Source organism: Phoenix dactylifera, unplaced genomic scaffold (genome assembly GCF_009389715.1).
Source record: "Phoenix dactylifera cultivar Barhee BC4 unplaced genomic scaffold, palm_55x_up_171113_PBpolish2nd_filt_p 001535F, whole genome shotgun sequence".
NCBI lineage: Eukaryota > Viridiplantae > Streptophyta > Magnoliopsida > Arecales > Arecaceae > Phoenix > Phoenix dactylifera.
This window is the reverse complement of record NW_024068844.1, coordinates 11,210-38,329: the sequence shown is the minus strand read 5'-3', so window position 1 is coordinate 38,329 and position 27,120 is coordinate 11,210. Positions and strand designations below refer to the sequence as shown.

The 27,120-nt window shown below is 47.3% G+C and overlaps 1 protein-coding gene across 4 annotated transcripts; it reads left to right on the top strand.

Annotated features, from left to right (window-relative positions):
- Positions 1 to 7,851: 7,851 nt before the first annotated feature.
- Positions 7,852 to 24,910, top strand: LOC103698756. Of its 4 annotated transcripts, none has more exons than XM_026801702.2 (4): positions 7,852 to 7,961; positions 8,253 to 8,315; positions 23,284 to 23,765; positions 24,155 to 24,910. In XM_026801702.2, the coding sequence occupies exons 3-4, from the start codon at positions 23,289 to 23,291 to the stop codon at positions 24,626 to 24,628; spliced, it is 951 nt and encodes a 316-aa protein (XP_026657503.2). In that variant the 5' UTR covers positions 7,852 to 7,961; positions 8,253 to 8,315; positions 23,284 to 23,288; the 3' UTR covers positions 24,629 to 24,910. The 4 variants fall into 4 exon arrangements, with proteins under 4 accessions (XP_026657503.2, XP_008779024.2, XP_008779022.2 ...); XM_008780802.3 differs by having other exon boundaries at positions 23,209 to 23,765; XM_008780800.4 differs by having other exon boundaries at positions 7,853 to 7,961; positions 23,144 to 23,765.
- The last annotated feature ends 2,210 nt before the right edge of the window (positions 24,911 to 27,120 follow it).

The window sequence follows — 27,120 nt, the reverse complement described above, 5'->3', positions numbered from 1 at the left end:
TCTCCAATTTGTTTATTCTGTCTTCTCCTATATGGCCAAGCCTGAGGTGCCATAAATACTTTAGATTTATCTCATTTTTGGATCTATTAGATCCTATGGTATTCACTGTTTGCTCAGATATATTCACAGATACATCCATATGTATGTGATAGAGACTGTCAATCATAAAACCATTTTGAATCAATTTAATTTTCAAAGAAATAAAAATCTTTCTGTGCTAAATAAAATACAGAAATCAAATTTCTGCTAGCACTAGGTAACAGTCCCTAAGTATCCTGAGCATATCTGACAAACCTTCTGAAGGTCTGTCACCCTTTATGTTCTTTATGCCTTCCCATGTATGTAGGATAGTTCCTCTTCCAATGGCCGTCCAAGATGCAATGGAAACATTTTTCCTTGCAATTGGCCTTTTCTTGGAACTTCCTCATTTGGCATTTTGTCGGTCTTCTGTTTCTTCGCAGGCTTTTTCTTCTTCCAAATAGACTCTCTCTTGGAAGTAGAAATCAACTCAACAGTGAGAACGATGCCCCTTGAACTCTTCAGCGTCCCTAAGGTAGTTACCAATTTTTTTAACAATTCTGTTTTGGTGCATACAATCTTGTTCATATGGTAATTTACTATAAATTGTTCATATGAAGCTAGAAGGGATTACGGGATCAAATCCATTTGCAGTTCCTTGTGCATGGTCATGCCGAACTTCTCAAGCTTCTTTAAGTCCTTTATCATGGTCAAACCATGATAATGGACATACTGCCCATCGTGCATCTTGGCTTTGAAGAGCCTCTTGGACACTTCAAACCGAGCTGCGTAACTCTGATCACCATACAACTCTTGCAGGTGATTTAATGTCCCTGGCAGTCTTCATGTTCTCATGCTGGCATTGTAATGCATTGGACATGGATGCCATTGTGCAGCACCTAACTTTATTGTCATTGTTCGTCCACTTTAACAAGCGTCTTACGTTGATCAGTGATCGGACGGATTGGTAACACGGGGATTCCACGGTCTAGCATATACCCGAATTTCTCATAATTCAAAACTATTTTAAAATTTGCGGAGCCAGTCTTTATAATTGGGTTTGGTCAAACGATTGTTCTATAGGATATGAGTTAAGAGTCTAGAAGCTGACTTTATAATCCTCAGAGAGTAAAGATTCTAGTTAGAATTTTGTACTTGATTCTAATTTGTTTTAGGGTCTTTTAGAACAAATGTACCTCCCACTATTTTCTCGAATTCCTCACACTCCCCTGGTAGGAAAACGGAAATCCTACACGACTAGAGTTTCTAGTGGGTACTGCGGTCCCACTGATTTACATGCCACCTCACCTAACAGTTATTGGTGACACATAGATTGATGAATGTACAACTCTTGTACAATGCTTCTCAAGCATGTTGCAGTGTAACTTGGTCTCTAAGCCATGAAAACCTCACCTAACAGTTATTGGTCTCATTTCTTAGTTAAGTCAGACCCACCGTATAACCGTAAGAATAAAGTCGTCATTGGGTCCTCACCTAACAGTTATTGGTGCCCAACCCCATCTTTACCCTACAACATCTCATGTCTATAGAGAGGTCCAGCCCCCCGATGCAACTTGACCACTGTATCCAGCCGAGACAAATCAACATCAGAAAGGCCTTAGCAGCTCTACTACAGTGGAAGACCTATTGACTTAATATTGGTTAATCAGGTCTTAGTGTTTGCAACTTGAGCTCTTCATAAGAGGTAATCGAACAATTGGCCAGGTAAGCAGATGGGAGGCTCTCTTTACTCAGAGAGTAAGGTCCTAATTAAGTAACCACCTTTCATGCTTTCCTAGACACCAATTAGATCAATTAATCTAATATGACTTGCTCATGTTGGTTCACTCTCGACTTGATTGAGGAGGTTTTAATTAAGGTCTCAATTGGGTTTGCTACATCACATGTAAACCTATCTACCCGACTCTCATTCACATCACATGCAAACGGCACATTGCAGGCAGTTATAATCGCAGCAATAATTAAAGCTAAACTTTAAATAGGTGATGATCATGGATTCTAGTTAGGTCGTATTACAAGCACATGCACGTCAATCGATCATCTGGTCTTCAACTCTTGAATTGGTTCCAAGCCTCCTTGATTCGATCCTTGATCAACTCTTGATCCAATCGCCATCAACCGCTTAGATCACCTGTTCATCTCATGCCTTGTCTTCAACTTGATCGTTGACGTACATCACATCACAGAAATACAACCAGATGTAAAATAAAAATAATAATAAATTACATCTCCTTTTAGGAGGCACGCAGGCCTCTCAAAACATCAAATAAGATGCATGCAAGCATCTGAAAAATTATATGACATCACAGATCACATCGCAGGTCATTACATTTGATACCAAAAGGGTTTGAATCCTATGATCATCACCACATGCAGCAATTATAATTTTTCAGATCTGAAAACTAACTGATTATCTCATGACATAGGTTGCTGATCATGCTAATCATGATTCTAAACTTTGTAATCTCATTAACAATGCAATTAGAATCATCATCTTATCACATAAAAATCAGCATGCAAAAATCAGCACCCTAGAAAAAATCTGCATGCAGAAAATTTTCGGCATGCATAATCTTTCAATTTTCAGATCTAATAAGCCTACTAATAATTAATCCTTACCTTAATCTACGAAGCCTAGGCTCTGATACCACTGTTAGAAACCCGCCCATGCCGCAGAAAAATTCAAAAATTTAGATGCAGCGGAAGAGGCATGTGCGGGATCAACCGTTCATCGCATGAACGTTGTTTAAAAACCGTTCGTAGATAGATAAGGATTAAAAACTTTTAAATAACATTAGAAGATCATATCTTCACCTTTGTGTGGGTAGATGATCACCGCAAACTGATGATCGTGGTTTAGGATGAAGGTTCGCTTGAAGCCGTTCAAGTGCCCGGCCTCTACGGGTATCCACACGAAGCAGAAAACCGATCCAAGCTTTCTATCTCCCCGGGGTGCTAGCTCCCTTGCAGAGATAACTTTGATGGCTGATATCCTCCCTTTCAATCAATTCTTGATTGTGCTTGGGAGGAGGAAGAAGAAGGATGAAGAGAAGAAGAGGAACGAAGCCCTGCAGCCTTCTTTTTCTTCCTTGCGTTGGAACCAAACGGTGGAGGAAGAAGAAGGCCACCAAGATCCTTTTTTTCCCTTTATTGTTGGTGGCTGAAAAGAGAGGAGAGGAGGGTGGCCACATGATGGAGAGGAGGAGGGCTTCACTTATCATTAGGGCACCTCCTTTCAAAGCCTTATAAAGGCATCTAGGGCTCCTATTTGGTTTAGTCCAAATCATGAATCAATTGGGTTCAATCTATGCTAGTCCTAATCCAATTAGAACTTGAATGAACCATGACTCAATTGAACTCTTCAATCCTAATCCAATTAGGAGTCATATTGATTCATTAGATTAATAATTAATTAGGACTTAAGAAATCCTAATCTAATTAGGACTTGTTTAATTCTAGTCGTAATCAAATTAGGACTCTAATTTGAATTCGAAGTCCTAATTCGATTAGGACTCTAGGAATCCTACTCCAAGTAGGAATCCAAATTTAATTCAAAACTCTTAATCTAATTAGGATTGTAGGAATCCTACTCCAAGTAGGAATCCCAGTCCTACTCCAAATAGGATTCCCAGTCCAAGTAGGAATCCCAGTCCAAGTAGGAATCTCAGTCCAAGTAGGATTCCTAGTCCTAATCCAATTAGGACTCTAGAAATCCTACTCCAAGTAGGACTCTTGTTTTAAGTCCAATTAATTAATTCTCTTTGTTCCTTCTTCAGCTTATTATCAATCGAATTGATTACTTATGATTCCTAATCACGATTCAACCATCGGATCGGTCAATGCCTCTAGTGTGTGTGACCCCATAGGTTCTACTCTGACTGGTAGTGAGATATATTGTGATCTCTATCACAATATCATTGAAAACTCCTTTCAATGGGTCAGAACGATTCCAACTCTACTCATTAGGGCTTATCGATCATCGAGATAATCCCTATGAGTCCCACCATCCACCAGTGACACCTAGCAGCATGTAGTGGCTACCCAGCAGAATAGAATGATGAACCTCTAGGTGCAGTTATCATGTGATACAGTCCTTCTATCGTGGATCCCTACAGGACGGAGGTCATGGATAACTCGTCAAACCCCTTCGTCTGTCATATGTCAAGATTTATTTGACTCGAGTTCGATAGTGGAAAACTCTTTCTCCACTTTATATTACTGCCCTGGCCAAGGTCTTAGAACTCAGTCTAACAAATCACATAGGATCACTCCTCTTCTATCAAGGTCGATAGATTCCATGTAAGTGCATACCCTACTCCTACAGTGAACTTACTGCAGCCAATCTACACTACAAGGACCCATATGACTAGAGACCATGTATACGTGTAGTCAAACTACAATAACCTCACTGTGAGTAGCCGAAGCACCGCAGGTCAAAGGACCAGTCATACTACTGCAACATCAAGCAAGTCACTGACGAGTGGATAGACGTCCAAGTAACTTCTTGTCTTGGTCACGCTCAGTACCCTTGTTCTCTAACAAGCACCTGCACTATCACTTCAATGTCCCTACACTGTGGACTCAAGTCTCGTCCATCCAGAAGGAAAGTGATCTGTGCACTGATCGGATCGATCACCATCCTCGTGATGATCCATTGATCAGGAGCATTTAGAAATTAATCACCAATGATACATGGCTCAAATTCTCAACTCTTGAGAATATGCATCATCATCTTATTAATTTCTTGGACGATTCATAGACACATAATTAATATGAATGAAAAGATGCCTTTTATTTATTCAATAATAAATAGTCAAGTACAAAATTATGTCCCTAGAATTAACAATGTGTCAGCCAGATTGGCTTCTAGGGCATACATCTAACACAGCGTCCCTCCTCCGTGATGCAGCAGCGCACGATCCTCCCGGCTTCGTCCGCTCAACCCAACGCATTCTCAGCGGCCATCACCCGAATCCAAGCCGTGATCTGCTCCTCCCAGCACCGATTCCGGCCGCCCATTTCAAAGATCCACAGCAGCTCCATCCCGTGCGGAAACAAGGGAGAAGAAAAGATCCCACACCCGCGGCGCTCTTCATCCGGTCCACCTCTCGAGATCCCGCGCCCGTTTCTCCTCCTCTCCATACTGTGGCGATCTATAAATAGGGGAAAGCTTGGTGGAAGAAAAGGAGAGAGCTCTCAGCGGGGGTGGTGGCCGGCTGGTTCAAGAAGTAACAGGGGAGAGAAGAGAGAAAGAAAAAGAAACAGAGCCATGCTCTGTTTCGGGTTGAAAAGAAAGGAATATTTTATTAGCTTTGTTTGAGTTTAGTTTTTTTTTAATTTAGGAGAGCAATGTTTTTCTTTAGTTTGAGTTCATGAGAACAATGTATTTTTTTAGTTGTACTTTAATTGAAAGTTTTAATTGAGAAGTTATATGTTGAGTTTGAGAGCATGTTGTTCTTATTTTTAGCTTTATTTTAGGTTTTGTTTTGAGTTTTAATTTTGAGAGTTTATTTGGGTAGAAAGTTATATTCATTCTGCAATTTTAATTTCTGTTATGCAATACAATTAAATCTCCTTCGTGTTCGCTTCAATCTTCTTGTTTTTGATCTATTTTAATTTATGCCAAAACTCTTCTTTGATTAATTAAATAAATGTTTTTTTCGAATCTGAGTACCTTTCTTTTAGTTAGTTTCAATTAGAAAATTATTTAACATCCTCAAAGTAATGTTTTTTCTTTTGTTATTCAAAAATCGACTTTGAATCCGAGTGAACGTTCTAATTTTTATGCAACTCCAATCGTCTCTCTGTGGATCGACCTCTTACAACCATTATTCTTCGGGTAGAACAGGTAAGAGTAAATTAAATTTAAACTTTGTTTGTCGGTTATAACAACGATCTGTTTAGCATATTTTTAGTTAGATAGGAATCGGACGAACAACTAGGTAAGGTGTTTATTACTTACTGGGCTGTCTAGCTCATTATACAATTTCTTGTTGTTTTACAGATTCCGAGAACTAACCTATCGGGAATTTAAAATGGGAGAGCGACTAGAAGAATTGAAGCACAAGTTATCCTAGATTAGGCTTTATTTAAATTGATGTTTTATTTTTATTGTTCCGCTGCGTATTTAGAACTGTGAGACTATATAATTTGGGTCAGTCAATGGAGTAAGATTGCATTTATTTCAGTTGAATTATTTTAGATATATATATATATATATAATTGAGATGTTTGGTTAAGATGCCTTGCATGCTCGTGGGGAGAGTTTCCTACGGGTGTGCAGCAGTTGGCGCGGACCCCCGGCTCGCGATCTCGGGCCGGGGGCGTGACACATATGGTAATAACACATCTAGAAAGGCTAAAATCAGGGATGGCAAAAAGTTTCTAAGAGTTCCGAAGTGCCCAACATGTTCGAGGCAAGGATTTCTCAAAGATCCTTATCTTTGAAAGCATACATAATATAAGGTCATAGGCTTGCTTAATCCCTCTAGAAAATTAAAAATGGAGGGCTTCTAAACCCCAACCCCCCTCTTGGGAATAATTAAGAGATTTTAGTTAGAGATTATCATTCGCCCACCATGACTACTACTTTCTGCATCTTTGGTTAGAGATTATCAAGGTTTTTGTTCTCCACATGCTTTGAGCTTAATTTGAGAGACTCCCATCTAGGATACAGAGCTGATCACGGGCCGAGCCTCGAGCCTAAACTCTATTCATTTTTAATCAGACTTTAGGCTGGGCCTATTTAAAATTTGACCTTTTCCATGCCTAAGCTCGGCTGATGATCAGCTCTACTATAAGAATACTTCCTACGTTTACCATAAATGCCATAATAGTGGACATGAAGCAGTTTCCATGTATCGAGGTAATTGGGATGGAGAAGGAGTCTATCTCTTATTCTAAGTCAAACAGTGCTCTATCTTTTTTTTTTTCATTTCCTACTCCAAGTTGAATAGGGCTCTATGCCTTTGTTTTTTTCTTCTCCTATTCCAAGTCAAAAGGCTCTCTCTCTTTTTATTTTTTCTTCTCCTACTCCAACTTTTATATCTAGACTGGTTTTTCTTTTTATTTTTCTTTCTCCTACTTTAACTCTTATATCTAATCTGGTAAATTAGACTAAGACTATTTTTATATTAATTTTGAGTTTAGTATTATACCATCCCTCGTCTACTGCTAGGGTCATCGTTGCCTTTGGAAAATGAAGCCATTCCCTCCGAACCCTTGTTATTTGCTACCTCATTATGAATTAGCCCTCAAATTGGTTGTTTATATATAATTAATTATAATGGTTAGTAAAAATGTAATTTAGTTCAATGAGCTGGAATTATCTTGCTTATATTAATTTTGTTATTTAATTCTCAATTCATTATGTGTAATGCCATGTGATGAGAGAGATCATCAGAGCGTACCGGAGATTGTCAATAATATATTAATAAATTTATAATATTTTTATAATTATATATATTTATAATTTTAATTCTTTTATATAAATAATTACATCAATATTGTATTTCATTATTATGATGTCATAAATTCTGATTAATGCGACGGTTGCCGGTCGAACCAGTAACTGATAACCTGATCTCTTTACCGGTCCGATAAGCCGATTGATAAAAGGGCAGCTTTTAATCAATATTTTCAAACCGGACCGGACCTGGGTTTGAATCGTCAGGTGGGCGGTCCGGGCAGATCCCAGAACCGACCCCTCCTTCAAAGAATCAAAGTCAAAACCTCTCTAATTTTAAAAAATCGAAGGGACCATCGGTTGAACCAGCGATCCATCAAAAGCGGGACGGCTTTTTCTTGAGCCGTCCGGTTGCCAGGGCGAAAAGTCGGGTCCAGAATTGGGAATCAATTTTAGAGGTCTATCAGTCGGGTCATCGGGCGGTGGAAGACCGGCGGAAGACGGACTCTCAGCACCGGTGAGCCTCTCTCTCTCTCTTCCACTACCTCTTTCTTTATGGCCTCCGCTGCTAGCGGCCGGCTGAAGGAGCCCAGAACGCCGCTCTCTCTCTCTCTCTCGGTTTCTTTCCCTCTCTCCCTCTCTCTCTATCTCTTCCCACGCGACTCCTGGCTCCCTTCCTCTTCCTCCAATCCGTGTTGTCAGCGGACGCCGGCCCTCCTCCAATCTCCCCCTTCCTCTTCTTCGATGAATTCTGTCGATTCTCAATCCATAAGCTATTAACTCCTTTATTGATTTTTCTGCTTTCTAGGGTTTTCTTGGCAGGGAAGGAAGCTGAGAATATGAAGTAGGATTCTTTGCTCCTGGAAATTTGGTAATCTTCTGAACGGACTTCTAATTACATCTTATTAAATTGTATGTCTCACAAGTCAGGTACGCCGCACCAGCCCAAACCGGGTGGTACGGGCATACCGAAGCTGGCAGTATGGAGCATACTGTATCATATTAATATTATGCTAATGTAGCACCGGTACGGTCTGGTACAAAAACGGTGAGCAACGTTTCTTTTATGGTTGATTCATGATTATCTTCGGCATGATTTTAGAGATTGCTCTTGAATTTATAGTGTAGTATGGGATTTTCTTTTTCATGAATTTGTGATCCTTGTTCCTAATATGCTACTGAAAACTTGAGTTTTATATTGATAATATGATGTCATATATTATTGTAATGCTATGTGATTATAAAGAATGCTAAAAGTTGTTAGAAAGAAGCTAACAACTTGTTGAAATTCTTAACCTATATGTTGCTGGTGGTCCAAACCGTGAACGATTGGCACTGCGGTGTGAACGGGGTTCCGTCTGAGTTGTCTTGGTTGGTGTTGGCTGCGCTCCACCTTCCGCCAAGAAACCTGCAAACAAGCCTTGCACCACCACCAGGGTGGTGATGGCCCTCCGACGGTCAAGTCAGAGGAGATTGGAGGAGGAGGAGAGGTGATAATCGCAAGTAAGAGAGTGCTCTGGGAGATATTGCTCACCTCCCCCCTTTCTCCCCCCAGCCGCATATATACCTGGCTGGGGGGTCTCTCAGGGGGGTTCGTTATCGTGGGGCACGATGGTGTGGCCACTGACATGGCCGTTACAGGGCGTCGTGGAGCAGCACCGGGTACGGCCACGTCAGGGCATAGTGGGGCTCCGCTTTGTACGGCTGATGCAGGAGATCGTGGAGCAGCATCAGATACAGCCGTTGCAGGGAGTAGTGGAGCAGGAGGCCGCGGCGTGCCTCTGGGGAATAGCCTGTCGTTATCAAGAGATCTCCGACTCGGGGTCGGAGCGCTGGATCAAGGGGCAGCCGACTCGGGGTCGGGCTGCGGAGCCGAGGATATCCGACTCGGGGTCAGATTGCTGGATCAAAGGGCAGCCGACTCGGGGTCGGGCTGCGGAGCCGAGGATATCCGACTCGGGGTCGGATTGCTGGATCAAAGGGCAGCCGACTCGGGGTCGGGCTGCGGAGCCGAGGATATCCGACTCGGGGTCGGATTGCTGGATCAAAGGGCAGCCGACTCGGGGTCGGGCTGCGGAGCCGAGGATATCCGACTCGGGGTCGGATTGCTGGATCAAAGGGCAGCCATAGTCTTCCTGGGGGCGCGTGCCGGTCACGTGGGGCATGGCGGCTTATTTCCCCCGTAACAGTAGCCCCCCACTTCCGAGCCTGGAACCAGAAGGGGAACAGGTGAAGGGAGTGATGTTTCGGGATTGCCGCCGTTCCTCGGAGAGGCGCGCGCGCTTCGAGCTCCCCGCCCTTTTTATGGCGTATGGCGGTTATTGCTGACCCGGCAGTCTGAGGATTTCGGCGGACATCCTTCCTTAATGGTATCGATTCGCCTTTGGGGCGCGAGCGACCCTTCGGCAGCCAGGCGTCCTCTGGCGTCATTGAGGCGTCACTTGCCTTTCCGCCTATTTAATCGGGGGCCTTTTCCCGTCCGTCTTCTTCTTTACAGATATTTTCAAGTTTCCCCTTTGCGCCGCTGTTGCTGCCGTCGGACTGTTCGCTCGTTTCTCCTTTGGCGCTCTCGGAGCCGCTCTTACCTCTTTTCCGGTGAGTTTTCCCCATTCTTCAGCTTAGGGCTCTCCATACTTTCCCCTCTTATACTAGTGTACTCCAGTCGCTCCGGTCTTTCCCCCCTTCCTGTCCCCGTCCTGACCGTAGGTTTATTGGCCATTAGGAATGGGCGAAGTGAGGGCAGACCAAATTAAGTCGGAGCTGGTCGCCACAGACTTAGACAGACTCGTGGCTCGGTACCACCTTCCCGAGGCCTGCAACGCCACGCTCCCGGGGCCTGAGGAGAGGATGTCCCATCCTCCTCCAGGGAAGATCGCCATCAATGAGGGCATTCTCCAGGCCGGGTTCCGCTTTCCCCCTTCGGACTTGGTCATGCAGGTGCTACGGGGTTTAAGAGTGGCACCGACGCAACTGGTGCCGAACTCGTGGCGGGCCCTGACGGTCTTCCAGGTTCTCTGCCGTATGCACGAGATCCCCGCCACCCTGAATGTTTTTTGGGAGTTCTACAGCCTGAGCGGCCACCCCCAGGACAAAGGGTGGTGGTGCTTCGCAGCGCGGCGAGGATGCGGCCTTGTCAAGGAGGCTCCTACCTCCATTCACAAATGGAAGGAGCGCTTCTTTTTTGTTGATGCAGATCCCTCTTGGGAAATCAGGGCGACCTGGGAGACCCCGATGAAGTCTCCGATCGACCTATCGAGACTGTCAAGGGAGGAGTCCGATGGCTTGGCCGCCTTGAAGGGGTTGGTTGCCGAGGGCCAGCTCCCCCCGGTGGCCCGCCTTATTTCCGAGGATACTTTGGTGAATGTCGGTCTGAGCTCGGTCCCCACCGACCGTGAGTCCGCCACCGATTCTTTCTTGACTTTTTCCCTTCTTTCGTCCCGTTCTTTCCTTTGGTTTCTCCGTCTCCGACTATCCCGTCCTTTTTGCAGAGATCGACGACGTCATGCGGTCGGTGAAGACAAAGGCTGTTGGTAGGGCGTCCCTGCTGGAAGCAGCCCAGAGGAGGAAACGAGCTCTTCCGAGCGGGGCCCCACCGGCGAAGAAGTCCCGTAAGGAGGTGCCTCCGACGCCGACCGACGAGTCCGGGCCCACCGATCAGGGAGACGTCGTGGGCACGGACCGGCAGCTGACGCTGTATCAGCCCTCCGGTGGTAAGATTGCCGCTACTCCGGAGGTATCATCCGAGCCTGCCCGAGACGGACGGGTCGGACGTGATCGGTCCCCGACCCGGCCTTCGACTCGGTCGGCTCCTGATGACTCGAGGAGGGACGCGCCGAGGCCCCGACCGAGCGGGACCCTATCAATTCCTGGGGTGACCCCCGCCCCGAGCGCGATCGGCCGGACTCTTCCCCAGGCGATGGATAGGGGTAAGGCTGCAGAACCACCGTCCGGCTCTGGGGAGAAATCGGGGTCTGCCTTCACTACCGATGGCGCCCGAAATCTCATCGAAACAGTGCTGCTGGAGAAGGACCGTCGGCGGGTCCGGAAGTTGGAGGTCTCTGACGTTGGGGCTGCCAGCTGTGTCTGTCTTATGTCGGTGAGTGTTCTTCTGGCCGCTTTTCACCATTTATTGGCTCTGTTGTTCTCCGCCTGACTCCCTTATTTTTTCTATTTCTTAGCTCGCCCAGTACATGATCCGTCTGGAGGAGTGCTACAAGGAACAGGCGGGGCTTCTGGCGAAGGCCGAGGACCGGCTGAAAGCAGTGGAAAAGGGAGGCCAGGCTGTGGCAGGCAGGACAACCGGGGACTTCGAGGCGAGGCTCCGGGAGGCCGAAGAGCGGGCACTCGGCTTTGCTGCCCTCGAGAGGCAGCTGTTGGAGGCTCAGGAGCTTGCCTCGGGTCTCGAGGGCGAGGTCAAGAAGGCGGATGAGCGGGCCGAGAAGCAGTCCCGGAAGGCTGCCGACTACCGGGAGAGGTGGGAGAAGGCCCAGCGGTCAGCCGACAACGCCCGCGACCGAATTCAGTCTCTTGAAGCTAAGCTGGGCGAATTGGAGTCGGCCTTGGAGAAGTCCCGTGCGAGCGATCAGGAGCTTCATTCGCGCCTGACGGAGGCTGAGGCTGCTCGCATTGCTGCCGAAGCGAAGCACAAGGAGGCTCGGGCTGAGCTGCTGAGGGTCTCCACCGAGGCGGAAGGCCGGATTGTGGCGAAGGTCTTGGAGGCGAAAGCCCAGATTATGGAGCGGGCAGAGGCGGCACTGGCCGAGAGGAGTGCGGAAATCGGGCGTCAGGCGGTAGAGGCTTATCGCCAGTCCGCCGAGTTCGCTCATGATATGTCGGAGGCAGTACAGACCTATCGTCAGTCCGACGAGTTTGTCCGTGACGCGTCGGACGCGGGGGCCGAAGCCTTTATCTTAGGCTTCGAGGAGGGCCTGGCAAGGGTGTCGGCTAAGTACCCCGAAGTTGACCTGAGCGAGATTTCCCTTCTCGACTCCTCTCCGGCGCCATTGCCTGCTGGTTCTCCTGCTGCTTCCCTACCTCCTGCGGACGAGCCCGACGTTCCCGACCCGGGAGTTCCTCCAAGCTGACCTCTTGTACCTTTCGTTGTCTTCTCTTTTTTTTGTATACCGGGGTTTTGCCAAATTGTATGGGCCTCGGCCTTGAAACAATGAAAATTAATGCAAGTTGAATGTTTCTTCATCTCGCCTTCGTCCTTCTTTTTCTTTTAACTCTCGGTAGCGTCTTGCTGACTCCTGGCTCCCGAAATTCTTCCGGCGCTAGGCCAGGCATCCGAGGGTTAGGCCTCAGGAAACTCTTCCGGCGCTAAGCCAGGCATCCGAGGGTTGGGCCTCGGAAAATTCTTCCGGCGCTAAGCCAGGCATCCGAGGGTTAGGCCTCGGGAAACTCTTCCGGCGCTAAGCCAGGCATCCGAGGGTTAGGCCTCGGAAAATTCTTCCGGCGCTAAGCCAGGCATCCGAGGGTTAGGCCTCGGAAAATTCTTCCGGCGCTAAGCCAGGCATCCGAGGGTTAGGCCTCAGGAAACTCTTCCGGCGCTAAGCCAGGCATCCGAGGGTTAGGCCTCGGGAAATTCTTCCGGCGCTAAGCCAGGCATCCGAGGGTTAGGCCTCAGAAAACTCTTCCGGCGCTAAGCCAGGCATCCGAGGGTTAGGCCTCAGGAAATTCTTCCGGCGCTAAGCCAGGCATCCGAGGGTTAGGCCTCAGGAAATTCTTCCGGCGCTAAGCCAGGCATCCGAGGGTTAGGCCTTAGGAAACTCTTCCGGCGCTAAGCCAGGCATCCGAGGGCTAGGCCTCAGAAAATTCTTCCGGCGCTAAGCCAGGCATCCGAGGGTTAGGCCTCAGGAAATCCTTCCGGCGCCAAGCCAGGCATCCGAGGGTTAGGCCTCAGAAAATTCCACTCGTTGGTCGACCAAGGCTGACGCATGCCGAGGCAACTGGTCGGGGCTTCAGGCTAGTCTGCTCCCGGGATGGTCATCGGGTTAGCCTGGCATCCGAGGGCCGAGCCTCGGGACCTTCCACTCGTTGGTCGGCCAAGGCTGGCGCAAGCCGAGGCGACCGGTCGGGGCTTCCGGCTAGTCTGCTCCCGGGATGATCATCGGGCTAGCCAGGCATCCGAGGGCCGTCAAGCCTCAGGAAATTCCGCTCGTTGGTCGGCCAAGGCTGGCGCAAGCCGAGGCGACCGGTCGGGGCTTCAGGCTAGTCTGCTCCCGGGATGATCGTCGGGTTAGCCTGGCATCCGAGGGTTGTCAAGCCTCAGGAAATTCCGCTCGTTGGTCGGCCAAGGCTGGCGCAAGCCGAGGCGACCGGTCGGGGCTTCAGGCTAGTCTGCTCCCGGGATGATCGTCGGGTTAGCCTGGCATCCGAGGGTTGTCAATCCTCAGGAAATTCCGCTCGTTGGTCGGCCAAGGCTGGCGCAAGCCGAGGCGACCGGTCGGGGCTTCAGGCTAGTCTGCTCCCGGGATGATCGTCGGGTTAGCCTGGCATCCGAGGGTTGTCAATCCTCAGGAAATTCCGCTCGTTGGTCGGCCAAGGCTGGCGCAAGCCGAGGCGACCGGTCGGGGCTTCAGGCTAGTCTGCTCCCGGGATGATCATCGGGTTAGCCTGGCATCCGAGGGCCGAGCCTCGGGGCATTCCGCTCGTTGGTCGGCCAAGGCTGGCGCAAGCCGAGGCGACCGGTCGGGGCTTCAGGCTAGTCTGCTCCCGGGATGATCGTCGGGTTAGCCTGGCATCCAAGGGTTGTCAATCCTCAGGAAATTCCGCTCGTTGGTCGGCCAAGGCTGGCGCAAGCCGAGGCGACCGGTCGGGGCTTCAGGCTAGTCTGCTCCCGGGATGATCATCGGGTTAGCCTGGCATCCGAGGGCCGAGCCTCGGGGCATTCCGCTCGTTGGTCGGCCAAGGCTGGCGCAAGCCGAGGCGACCGGTCGGGGCTTCCGGCTAGTCTGCTCCCGGGATGATCATCGGGCTAGCCAGGCATCCGAGGGCCGTGCCTCGGGAAATTTCGCTCGCTGGTCGTGCGCTTGTCGCTCGCTGCCCGACGGGGTTTCTCCGTGGCCAGCCGCGATCATGTTTCTCCTTTTCTCTAAGCGTTGCCTGGGGGAACACGAGAAGGGCATTAAACGCTAATTAATGCGTTACCTGGGAAATCGGATCACCAGCTGCTGCTTGCGAGGAGTGTTAGTTGAGCGGCCGCGATACGCGGGTTCTTCGAGGAGGATACGGCCTGGGCGCGAGCGGAGATATGTGGACCTAGGGGTACATGACACCCGGATTGTCCTGCACAAAGAATGCGGTTTAAGGAGAATGACGCTTAGGGCCTCCATGGGCTTCTTCCCTTTGAGAGTTGCTAGGAAACACTGCCGTGCGGTTGGTTGGTCACCTCGGACCTCTCCAATCCCGGCCGCCGTGGGGAACCGCATGAGCAAATGGTAGGTAGAAACCACCGCGCGAAGGGCGTTCAGTCCGGGTCGTCCGAGGATAGCGTTGTAGGCCGAGGGGACACGGACGACCAAGAACCCGAGTCGCACCGTGGCTTCTGCGGGTGCAACGCCCGCAGTCACAGGCAGCTCAATGACACCTTCGGCCGAGATAGCGTCTCCAGTGAATCCTATGAGGGGGGTGGATGTTTTGTGCAACAATTGTCGGGACAAGCTCATCTTTTGGAAGGCCTCGTAATACAAAATATCAGCTGAGCTTCCACTATCCACAAGAACACGCCTTACATCATAGTTCGCCATAGTGAGAGAGATCACCATGGCGTCATCGTGGGGAGTCTGAACCCCCTTTACATCTTCATCGCAAAAAGTGATTACATTTCCGACCCGCTGCCTCTTCGCGACGGCCACTCCTGATGCTTCCGCCGAGCCCCCTGCGTTCCTCACGGGCCGAGAGCAGCCCCCAGTGATGGTGTGGATCACTCCCGCAACGGGTCGATTCTGCTCCCGAGGCTCCTGAGGGGCCGGGTCGACCGGACGCGGGCCTGCCGGGGGACGTCGGTCGTTTACATATCGACCGAGACGCCCTCGGCGAATGAGAGCCTCGATCTCGTCCCGAAGCTGGAAGCAGTCTTCGGTATCGTGGCCGTGGTCTCGGTGGTACTCACAGTACGCCCGAGAAGGCCTCCTCCCAGGGATCTTCTTCATCTGCCTCGGGACCGGGAGGTCCTCCCGCCCCTTGACCTCCATGAGGATCTGGGCCCGGGGGGCCAGGAGTGGGGTGTACCGGTTGAAGCGTCGGTGCGGAGAACGAGGGCGTGTGGCGCCGTGGTTCCTTGCTGGTGACGGGCTTCTGCGCCGGCGTTGAGGCGTCGGGCTCCTCCTCTGGGGTGCCTCTTTTCGCCTTTTCTTCCCGGGCTTTAGAGGGGCCTCGGCGGCCTCCTTGTTCCGGTGGGATGCTGCCTCCTCGGCGTCTGCATACTGGTTTGCCCGAGATAACAGCTCCGGGAAGCTCCGCGGCAGGCGTTTGTCCAGGGAGAAGGTGAGTCTGCCCTTCCGGAAGCCACGCTTCAGGGCTGAGAGAGCCACTTCCTGGCTCAGGTTCCGGACCTCCAGTGTAGCCTTGTTGAAGCGGGTGAGATAATCCCGCAGGCTTTCTCCCTCGTTTTGCCGGACATCAAAGAGGGAGTCGGAGACCAGTCGCCGCCTGCTACTAACGGCGAAATGGCTGATGAAGAAGCGGGTGAACTGGTCGAAGGACTGGATGGAGTTAGCCTCCAGGCCGGCGAACCATGCCCTTGCCGGGCCACGGAGGGTCGCCGGGAAGGCCTTGCAGAGGAGCGGATCCGATGCTCCATGGAGGAGCATAAGAGTCCTGAAACTCTCCACGTGGTCCCGCGGGTCCGCCGCCCCGTCGTAGGGTTCGATCGCCGGCATTTTGAACCCCGGCGGGTTCGGGGTCCGCAGGATCCTCGAGGCAAGCGCCGGCTGGGAGGAGATCTCCAAGTCAGCGAAGGGATCTTTGGAGTGGCCCTTCAGGACCTGGAGTTGTCTGTGGAGATCGTCCACCCGCCGGTCCAGAGAGCGCGACCGGTGGGTGGGGGACAAGGAGCGGCGCGAGGGGGACCGACTGGAGTGCGGGCCCCTCGAGGACTGGGGTGTCTGAGAACGCGCCCGGGTCCGCCTCTCGTACCCCGCACAGCTCCGATGAGAAGGTCCTGGCAGAATGGACCGTACTCGAGAATCCTCCTCGCGCCGGCGCTCCTCTCCATGGGAGAGGAAGGAGCGCGGGTTGTGAGGAAGAGGCGAGTGCTCGGGGGGCAGCGGCTCCTGAGCCCGTTGCGGCACCCGAGAGATCACACCCTGCAGATTCTGCACTGCCTCCGCGAGGGTGCGAACCTGCTGGGCTAGCTGGTTGAACTGAGCAGCTTCGACCGTCTGAATGGGAGAAGGGGCGGTGGAGTGCTGCTGAGAGTGCGTTGGGGACGCAGCAGCCTCTCGGCCGGAGGCGCGAGAGGCTCCGCGACCGGAAGCATTGGAAGCTCCACGACCACCTCGCCGTGCCATTACGATCGTTCTAAGATTCGGGCCCTTCCTCTAGCGCCAACTGTTGCTGGTGGTCCAAACCGTGAACGATTGGCACTGCGGTGTGAACGGGGTTCCGTCTGAGTTGTCTTGGTTGGTGTTGGCTGCGCTCCACCTTCCGCCAAGAAACCTGCAAACAAGCCTTGCACCACCACCAGGGTGGTGATGGCCCTCCGACGGTCAAGTCAGAGGAGATTGGAGGAGGAGGAGAGGTGATAATCGCAAGTAAGAGAGTGCTCTGGGAGATATTGCTCACCTCCCCCCTTTCTCCCCCCAGCCGCATATATACCTGGCTGGGGGGTCTCTCAGGGGGGTTCGTTATCGTGGGGCACGATGGTGTGGCCACTGACATGGCCGTTACAGGGCGTCGTGGAGCAGCACCGGGTACGGCCACGTCAGGGCATAGTGGGGCTCCGCTTTGTACGGCTGATGCAGGAGATCGTGGAGCAGCATCAGATACAGCCGTTGCAGGGAGTAGTGGAGCAGGAGGCCGCGGCGTGCCTCTGGGGAATAGCCTGTCGTTATCAAGAGATCTCCGACTCGGGGTCGGAGCGCTGGATCAAGGGGCAGCCGACTCGGGGTCGGGCTGCGGAGCCGAGGATATCCGACTCGGGGTCAGATTGCTGGATCAAAGGGCAGCCGACTCGGGGTCGGGCTGCGGAGCCGAGGATATCCGACTCGGGGTCGGATTGCTGGATCAAAGGGCAGCCGACTCGGGGTCGGGCTGCGGAGCCGAGGATATCCGACTCGGGGTCGGATTGCTGGATCAAAGGGCAGCCATAGTCTTCCTGGGCGCGCGTGCCGGTCACGTGGGGCATGGCGGCTTATTTCCCCCGTAACACTATATATATATATATATATATTCGTGATTTTAATATATTTTTCTATATGAAAATAATTAATAATTAATATATTTATTGCGCCATTATGATGTCATCATTTGATTCTAGTTGATCTGATGGTTGAAGTGACATGTGACCTGTCCCTTTTTTGGTTCGATCAATGGTCACCTTCATGTTGGAGACTTCTACTCGGTTTTTCATAGAGAGAGAATCCCAATCCCTGAGGCTAAAACTCTTTATCAATTCCAGCTAGTTGGATATGGGCTACTGGAATACAGTTTTTCATCATAGAATGACAGTGGATGGAGCACAATACCATAAATGATTGAGAAACCAATAAATAGCCTTTCTGAAACAAATTTCTTGCGTGGTATTTAACAGCCTCTTCATAGTCTCCTGCAATAATTTCTCAAACTAATAATGTTTGACATTTTCCAATTTTTCTGTGATAACTGTCTCATTTTGCTCTCATATTTTAATTACAACATTTTTGTCCTAGCTTGGGACTTATGGTCTCACAGTAGTTTCCAGGCAGTGGTTTTAATGCGTATAAGAATGCCATCAAATGCTGAAGCTTAGGTTATGATCATTTAGTTAGATGAACGATTTAATATAGGCTGGATCGTTCTTCAGAACTGATTGGATTTATTGGCTTATTGCCTTGTTCACCATTCAGTTGATGCATTTCCCAAATTGTTCGAATGTACAGTCACTATGCTTATTAAATTATGTCCATATGTAATTACAATCCTTATTGAGTAATTAGGCCATGACTGGCTTAGTTAAAATTTTGTTGATTGATGAAGTTAAATACTTGATAACTGAATGCCCTTTAACTTCAGCATGATATTGTATATGGACCATTTCATGGTGTAATCATTTGATAATTTCCTCAACTATTTATCAGCCAATTTTAATATAATTAGTGCAATATGGCAATGTTTGAAAACAATAATCATGTTATATGGACAAAATGATGCTTCTCTTGATAGCTTGTTGTTGTTTTGTCAAACAATACATTAAAAGCAATAATCTCTATACTTATGAAAATATATTGTTGCTGCCGATCTTGAGATGTCGATATGGATTGCCTCCATTGACCTGCAAAACAACAGACAAAGGGTGAAGGCTCGCCAGATTAGCTCTAGTTGGGCCCTTCGATGCTTAAGTTAGTAAATATTTTGTGGATAGAAAATGAAGGAGAAAGGAAGAATAGAGAATAGAGAGACAGAGTCTCCCATAAGCCGAGGTTGTTTTCCTTTACCTCTTTTGGAGAACTATTCAGATCTATTAATAACTGGAATCCGAATCTTTCAGGATTGCATCCTAACAAACTTGGGATTGTGTTGCAATGGATTGTTGACGTGGCATAACAACCTGGGGGATGTGCCGTAAAATCTAGCACGTGGTGGGACTAGGATCTCCTTTTAGGCGGTGGAAGCCGACCTGCTCCTTCTGTAAAAGGCTCTTGCTCAGCACGGATCAACAATCGAGGTTGCGAACTCGAGTTGGGAGGAGATCGATTTGAGAAGTCGAATGCTTTTACTCTGCTTGGCTTGTCCTCTGTGTTTAGCCGAGGAGATCGAGCCGAGGTGCCTTGGAGGAATCTCGGACATCTGAGGACCGCAACACGGGTTGTAGACTAGAGAAATCCTCATGCACCACACCGCACCGGTTATTAATTGTCACAACGTGAGCTCCCTACTTTCAAGTCCAAAGCGTCATCTTGGTTTGAGCGAAGGAAGTAACTACCATCGAGCTTTGTATTGCTCCAAAAAAGATGTGGATTCATAGGTCATGACTCTTTTACTAGATGGTTGAATTTTGTCCTTTGGTCTTCTAAAAGGATGCTTACTATCAAAAGCAAAGAGGGTGTGACATGCGTCCACTGATTCGCTCGTACGGATGAATCCAAGCTGTCTAGTTGTCTATAAGAAGGTTGGGAATGGCCTGCGAAACCAACTTGCAGGGTTATTTCTGGGTACAGTTACCTTGTGACCTCACTTTTCTTTTCTTCCTAGGAGGGCCCAACCTTTTTTAATCTTCTTCCTTTCCTCTCTACAACGGCGTAATGTTCTTATGAATCCTTTGCGGGGAGGAGGTCTTTATCAGCATATTGAGGTACCCCAGTTGGTTCTTTGACCGGCCATGGAGTAGGTGGCCGAAGTGGAATCCGAGGTAGGGTCCCTTTGGGCGAAGTTAGCAATTGAATCGGCTGTGCGAGATCACTGAATTGGAGGTCCAATTAAGGGTCATTGAGGACAAGGCTGAGGTGGCCGAGGTTCCGGCTTTTGGGATTGACAGGAAACCGTTGAAGGTTAGGAAGCAAGTTGCTAAGGCCGAGATGAAAGCCCTCTAAGCAGTTGAAGAATATAAGTCCACAGTCAACTTCCAGAGGGTGATCACTGATTCCTTCCAATAGGGCTTCCGGGAATGTCCGAAGGGAACTGCTAGACTTCAGCCAAACCTCATTTGCATTGCTCTTAGTGGGGGTTGTCCCAAGAAAAGATGAGATTCATCAGTTGCGCATCCTTCATAGGGCACGGCGAGTAGACCCTTGGACAGATCTCCTCTACAAGGCGTCAGGACTTTAATCAGCATGTCTCTCCTCCTTCCTCTTCTTTTTTCTCTCTTCTTTTTTTTGTGGTAGCTTGGCCTGGTATCGAACCTATCATGTAAAGAAATATTATACATGAAATGAAGAAAGGGTTTTCTATTATGAAAAAATTAAGTTGATTTGTGGAGATTTTTTAGGATGAGTACAAGTAATTTTTAAAGTGGCTATATGACTTATTAAATTATCATGTGACTCTGTGGGTGACATTGTCGTTGCCTTGTTACAAACTGGAAAAGTGACATTATCATTATCTCGTCACGTGTTGGAAACATGACTGTCAATAGTTCAAAGCCGAAAATAATATATTTGATATGTGCACTTGGACTGTTTGGATGGGTGCAAGCTTTGGGCTAACCTCATTGATGCGGGATTTGCACCCCGTCACCAGCATAGCCCCCCACCGATTCGAGCAGCGAAAGCGACTGCGTCCCTTCCGAGGTATTGTTCACTTTGGGGATGCCCTGCTGGCGCGGAGCTCGCGCAGGGGGCGCACCTGTCTGTGGGCCCGAAGCTCGCACAGGGGTCACCCACCAACGTCCCTCACGGTTTTGTCCCACAAAAGGGCCCTCGAGAGAAAAGGCTTAAGCCTCCTCATTATAAGGCACAGACCTTTCCGCTACTCGGTCGATGTGGGACTAAATTCGGAAACCCCCCCACAATACAGCCCCTCCAGCGGGAAGGTCCTGTGCCGGGTTAGAGGCTCCTTGCCGGGAAGGCGAAGGGCTAGGCCCTCCTTCTAGCGCCATCTGATGCAGGATTTGCACCCCGTCACCAGCATAGCCCCTCACTGATCCGAGCAGCGAAAGCGACTGCGTCCCCCCCCGAGGTATTGTCCGCTTTGGGGATGCTCTGTCGGCGCAGAGCTTGCGCAGGGGGCGCACATATCTGTGGGCGCGAAGCTCGCACAGGGTCACCCGCCAACGCCCCTCATGGTTTTGTCCCACAAAAGGGCCCTTGAGAGGAAAGGCTTAAGCCTCCTCATTATAAGGCACAGACCTTTCCACTACTCGGTCGATGTGGGACTAAATTCGGGAACCCCCCACAACACAGCCCCCCAGCAGGAAGGTCCTTGTGCCGGGATTAGTGGCTCCTTGCCGGGAAGGCGAAGGGTCAGGCCCTCCTTCTAGCGCCATCTGATGCGGGATTTGCACCCGTCACCAGCATAGCCCCCCACCGATCTGAGCAGCGAAAGCGACTGCGTCCCTCCCGAGGTATTGTCCGCTTTGGAGATGCCCTGCTGGCGCGGAGCTCACGCAGGGGACGCATCTGTCTGTGGGCGCGAAGCTCGCACAGGGGTCACCCGCCAACGCCCTTCACGGTTTTGTCCTACAAAAGGGCCCTCGAGAGGAAAGGCTTAAGCCTCCTCATTATAAGGCACAAACCTTTCCGCTACTCGGTCGATGTGGGACTAAATTCGGAAACCCCCCAAAACACTCATTACTATTGATTGCCCCATAATAGGCTGGAAATATAAAATTACCATTGTCCCATCATAGAATGGAAATGTGGCATTATCATTGCTCCGTCATAGGCGGGAAATGTGACATTATTGTGACACAGTCTTAAGTTGGAAACATGATCATGGTAAGCCTGACGCGAAATTCAAATCAAATTACTTGTTATACACTAATATATGCTGAATTGGATATTTGACAAAGAATTATAAATGGTAATGAATTGTTAATTGGATGAGTGTTGAATGAAGATTAGTTTAATTGTATTATTTATTGATACATTTTCACCTCTGAAAGATATGGGAACTTAGGTTCTAGTTATCTTGAATGTGCATTAAATGTTGATGACATCTTAATCCTATTCTAATTCTTATATTTACTGTCCAATAATTCCATATATCTATTATTTGATATATGTCAATCTGTGTGCATGGGGATTCTTACTGAGCTATTTGCTCATGCCATTCCTTTATTTCTCTTTTCAGAGCTACAGGATGCCTAGAATTCGGCTAAGTTTGGTCTAGCGAGTGAGATGTGGACAAATTAGAGCATCATTGATGCTGCTCGAGTGTTTGGAACTTGTAGCTGGACATTTCTATTATTTGTTAATAGTGAAAATAATTTATTTTGTTTAGAAATAAGAACATGAACTATATTTTATCTGATATTATTGAGATTTTATATTGTTTTTAAGGCTTGGCATTTTCTTTTGGGTTATGCTTACAGAATATGCGGCCATGTTGCATGCCCTGTTCGAGTGATTGACTAGGGGCCTGACAGCCAGGTTGCTTATTATATATATTTGTATATGTGTGTGCGTGTGTAGATGCAGTCCTTATAAACTATCATATTCGTTTAAGGGTGGTGATGTTGCCAGTTGATCTTATTGTTTCTGAAACAATAAAGTAGAACTTGACTATTATGCCTTCACTACATTTTTGTTGTTTTATTGCACTAAAGGGCTTAATAGTCCATTATGATTTACTGCTCCTGCAACAATTGTGCTAGCTCTGGCATTTGCACCATGGAACATTGGTTAATGTATTATCAGCAGGACTAAATTTGACATATACTTCAAAAAATTTTAGAAAGAAGTATAATTTCCCATTAGCTAGTTCCTGGTACAGTTTAAATATATGATGTTCTCTAGTCCGTTTATTACCTGAATGCTTTTATTGTAAAAAAGTAAAATTTCTCATATCGCTGTAGATGGGACTTTTAAGTTGGCATTCTGATATATGTTCTCATTATTGTAGATGAGTTCTGTGAGGTGGCTTTGTGACTGATTTAGGTGACTGATGAGTAAAAATGTCTATTCCAGTGTGGATGGGATTCAAGTCATAATTTTCTCTGTTGCTGACTGAAGTTTAAGCAATATTAGCACTGTAATGTACAGAAAACATGCCTGAAGTTGTTATTGATGTTGATACTGGGAGAAAACGGAGATTACCTACATGGATGCTGCAGGTGAGCTCCCCTGATAAACAAAGAACCTCTCAAAATGGAGATAGAACATGTTCACTATTGAAAGATCAACCGGAGACTCAGGTTGCTGGGTCTAAAAGGAAAAGGATATTGACTCAAGATACGGATGGTTCGGATAAACTGGATCTCTTACAAAGGTGCGAGGCACAACAAGGAACCAGAAAAGCAAGGAGAAGAGGTTTAGGTTTGGATAACTCCACACTTGGTGAGGCTAAGACAAAACATAAGAAGGAAGCTGCTGGAGGTGAAAGAATGTTGGATTATAGGGATACCACAAAGAAGCAAAAGCTAAAGAGCAAGAGATCCAAGAACAGTGACCCGCAAGGTCTGTCACCAGGAAAGGAGGATGAAATAGAAATGACAGTTGAAGATCTGGTGAGCATGGCTGAAGAGGTAAAATTTCATAGCATTTTTCGTATCCACAATGTGGTTACCAAATTACTTGATCCATGTATTTTAAGCTCTCAGCACCTGGGTTGCAATCCTACAGTGGTTTTGCCAGACCATGTATATTAATCTACTGGAAAACCATGTGCGTCATTATAATATTTTGGTGTCAATTTATGCGGATCCTCAATATTTTTGACCATTTTACATCATCAGATATTTGAAGAGTTATGCAGTCATTTTTTCTTCCTCCATTAGTTTAGTTAGTTCTGTTCAGATACGTCTGCTTTTAACTTTTGTTTAGCTGAGAGCCATCTAATTTTGACCTGCATGAAAGTAGTCTGTTTCACCATTATAATATTTCTGTGCATCACTTCTCTTACATTTTCTTGCAGTATGTAAATGCTGATAGGGAGAAACAGCATGAACACTCGATCACAAGAGAATCCCATTCAGAAACACACCCTTCAAGCTTGTTAGCTTCCTCGTATGTTGATGCTGGCAGACCTATCCAAGCTGCTGGATCTGGGAAGATGTTATCCAAATGCACAACAACTAGTTCAAGTTCTCATTCAACTAATACTGAAAGGAATAAAGGGAAAAGCCCTGGAGCTGAAAATGTTGCCACTAATATCTCAGGAACTGGGGATGCTGTTCAAGATATGTTGCACCTCTTTATAGGTCCTCTGCTGAAGAAACCTCTAGCCATAGAGCAAGAAAATGGGGCAACTAAAACAGAAAGCATGAACATACCCAATGAAACTGGCAAACAAGACAGAATCGGGGAAGTGTGGAGCGAAGAAGGAACGTTGATTTTGACAAAAAAGAAGAGCAGCTTGAAGGATAAGGTGGCCATGTTTCTTGACTAGGTGCACTATCTGGAAATCGGTTGTGAGCCAGCCATTTGCTTCCAGTGGAAAACTGAGAGGCAATTCTTGTTTGGAGTAAGATGCACAGATGCAGAACACATCCTATTCAATTTGTTGTTATTTGGCATTTGTATAGTTGGAGCTTATATCCACACATGAAGTATTTAGCACTATTGTAGTTATTGCAGTGTATATATATTGCCACCAATACAAGTGTAATCACATTGCATCCATTTAATAAGTACAGCCCAAAGTTGAAATTGATTATATGTTGATTCAATCTACTTATTCCACATGAGAACAGTATTGCGATTTTGTCAAAAATGTTGATACATAATTAAGTTCTAGAATTTTTCTGAATATTTATTTTACATCCATCCACTCAAAGCTAGTGATGGCATCCTGCATTGATGGAACTGGATGTGCCCTAGCATAATTATTGTTATTATTATCAATTTTTTGTTTGGGTGGTCTCTATTATTATATTCTGCCGAGAATTCATAATTGTTAATCGTGGATTGAAGGTGGAGGCAAGTAAAGAATTTGGCATTTTATAGGGGAATGTCGATGTAGCACGAAATGGGGCAAACTAATTAAAGAATCCATGAAACATGGTCTAGCTGGAGTCTAGAAAATCTAAGAAAAACCTACAAGAGAATCTAAGCTAATCAATTATTTGTCAGGCTTTAATGCAAGTTGATCAGTCACCAAGGATGAGCACAGGATTGTGGAGGAGAGTAGCAGGTTTCTATAGTCTTTTTTGTTCAAGCTTGTCTTTGACACTCTTTTGGGGTCCTAGGGATGTGGATTATTTTCATTTTCATATAGTGCTTTAGTGACTTTAGGCTCATATCCAACTTTATGTAGATATAGGGTATTTTCAAGATTCGCTATCTTGATATTGGATCTTATACCAATATTATTCTATCATAATGTCGGTACGCAGTACGGTACAATACGGCGAAACGTACTAAGTATCGGTATAGTACTGTATTACCTAGTACGGTATAGTTCCGATTGGTACAGTAAATTTTGGGTGTTATAAAAATTTTAAGGCTGCTTTTTAAGCAATTTGATGTTAGGTTCTACACATTTATTTATGTTTTTGTGGCTGCAGCGAAGGAGTTTTTAGAGAACTTCACACATGCTTTCACGTGTACCTACTAGTAAAGCATAAAAGGTCTGCAACTAGCTCTGTCCTTCTTGGTCTACGACAACAGTTGCCATATCGTCTCTTGGATAACTCTTCTATATCACAAACTTATATGGAGATCTCATTGGAAGTCTGTTTTGGGAGCTGGACGACTTGATGAACAATCTCTGAGCTGGATGATAGTTATGACATGGTTGGTTAAACTATCATGTCCTTTGTTCTTAACAAAATGAACAACCTCCCTGAAAAGGATTTTAGATGGACTCTGATTTGAGATATGAGCTTGGTAAGTCAAATTGCTAGCTAGATTCTGTTTAGCCTAGTTTTAATACACTATCTGCGAGAATTGAAGTTGAATTTGATGAAACAAGCTGCTTTGGCTGTTTTTTTTTTTGGCTTAGATTACTTTGGAATTGAAATGGTGAGTGGAAGCTATTTAATCAGGGAACATACCTGAATAATGATAGTCTGTGAGAATATTAAATAGGTTATTCTTGATCAAGAACCAGCAAAAGCAAGATTCGCCATCTCAGTACCGGTCCTCGTATCGGTGCCACGTTAGCATAGTATCGGTATGGTACGGTACGCGATTCTTTTAGCATACCGAGTATCGGTACGCCACTGATACCGGTACCGAACAGGTTACGATACGGCATACCATGAGCACGAAGGTTCGCCGTCTTAGTACTGTACCCTGTACTGGTGCCACACTAGCATAGTGTCTGTACGGTATGGTACACGATTCTTTTGGCATACCGAGTGTCAGTATGCCATCCATACAGGTACCGTTTCCGAACCAATAGGTATGGTACGTCTGGTACAGTATAATTCGGTACGGTATGGTATGGTACGGCAAATCATGAGGATAAATCATGGTTGCTTCAGATGAGTCTTGAAGAGTCGCTGTGATGCACTTCATGAATATCTGACTAAGGACACAACACTGCATATGATATCTTTGTTAAGTCAATACCCTTTGAACTAAAAGCTGCAAAAGTTGGCAGCCAAAAGGCTTAACATAGTGTTTGGTGGAAGGCTTTACTTTATTTATATTTTTTTAGAAAAAGAGAGAATCCTAGTGCTGGAGGCTCCTGTTATATTCTTACCCTTTGCATGTGAGAGACTGTGTTTAATTAGAACCTGTGACATTTTGATCATATAAGCTTTAGACTAACTTTGGAGTAAAGCATATGCTTTTATTGTATTTTATTTTATTTGAGTTCAATAGAAAAAGTCATCAATTTATACCATTTAAACTGATATGACCAAAAATTATTTCTCAAATTCAGTTTTCCATGCAATCTCTTATTACAAGAATGCCTCATTGCTGTACCAGGAG

What these genes read in the sequence shown, in the direction of transcription:
- LOC103698756 (XM_026801702.2), top strand. Translation starts at nt 23,289, where the DNA reads ATGCCTGAAGTTGTTATTGATGTTGATACTGGGAGAAAACGGAGATTA. An exon ending in TGGTGAGCATGGCTGAAGAG is followed by an intron (nt 23,766 to 24,154) that starts GTAAAATTTCAT and finishes ATTTTCTTGCAG; the next exon opens with TATGTAAATGCTGATAGGGA.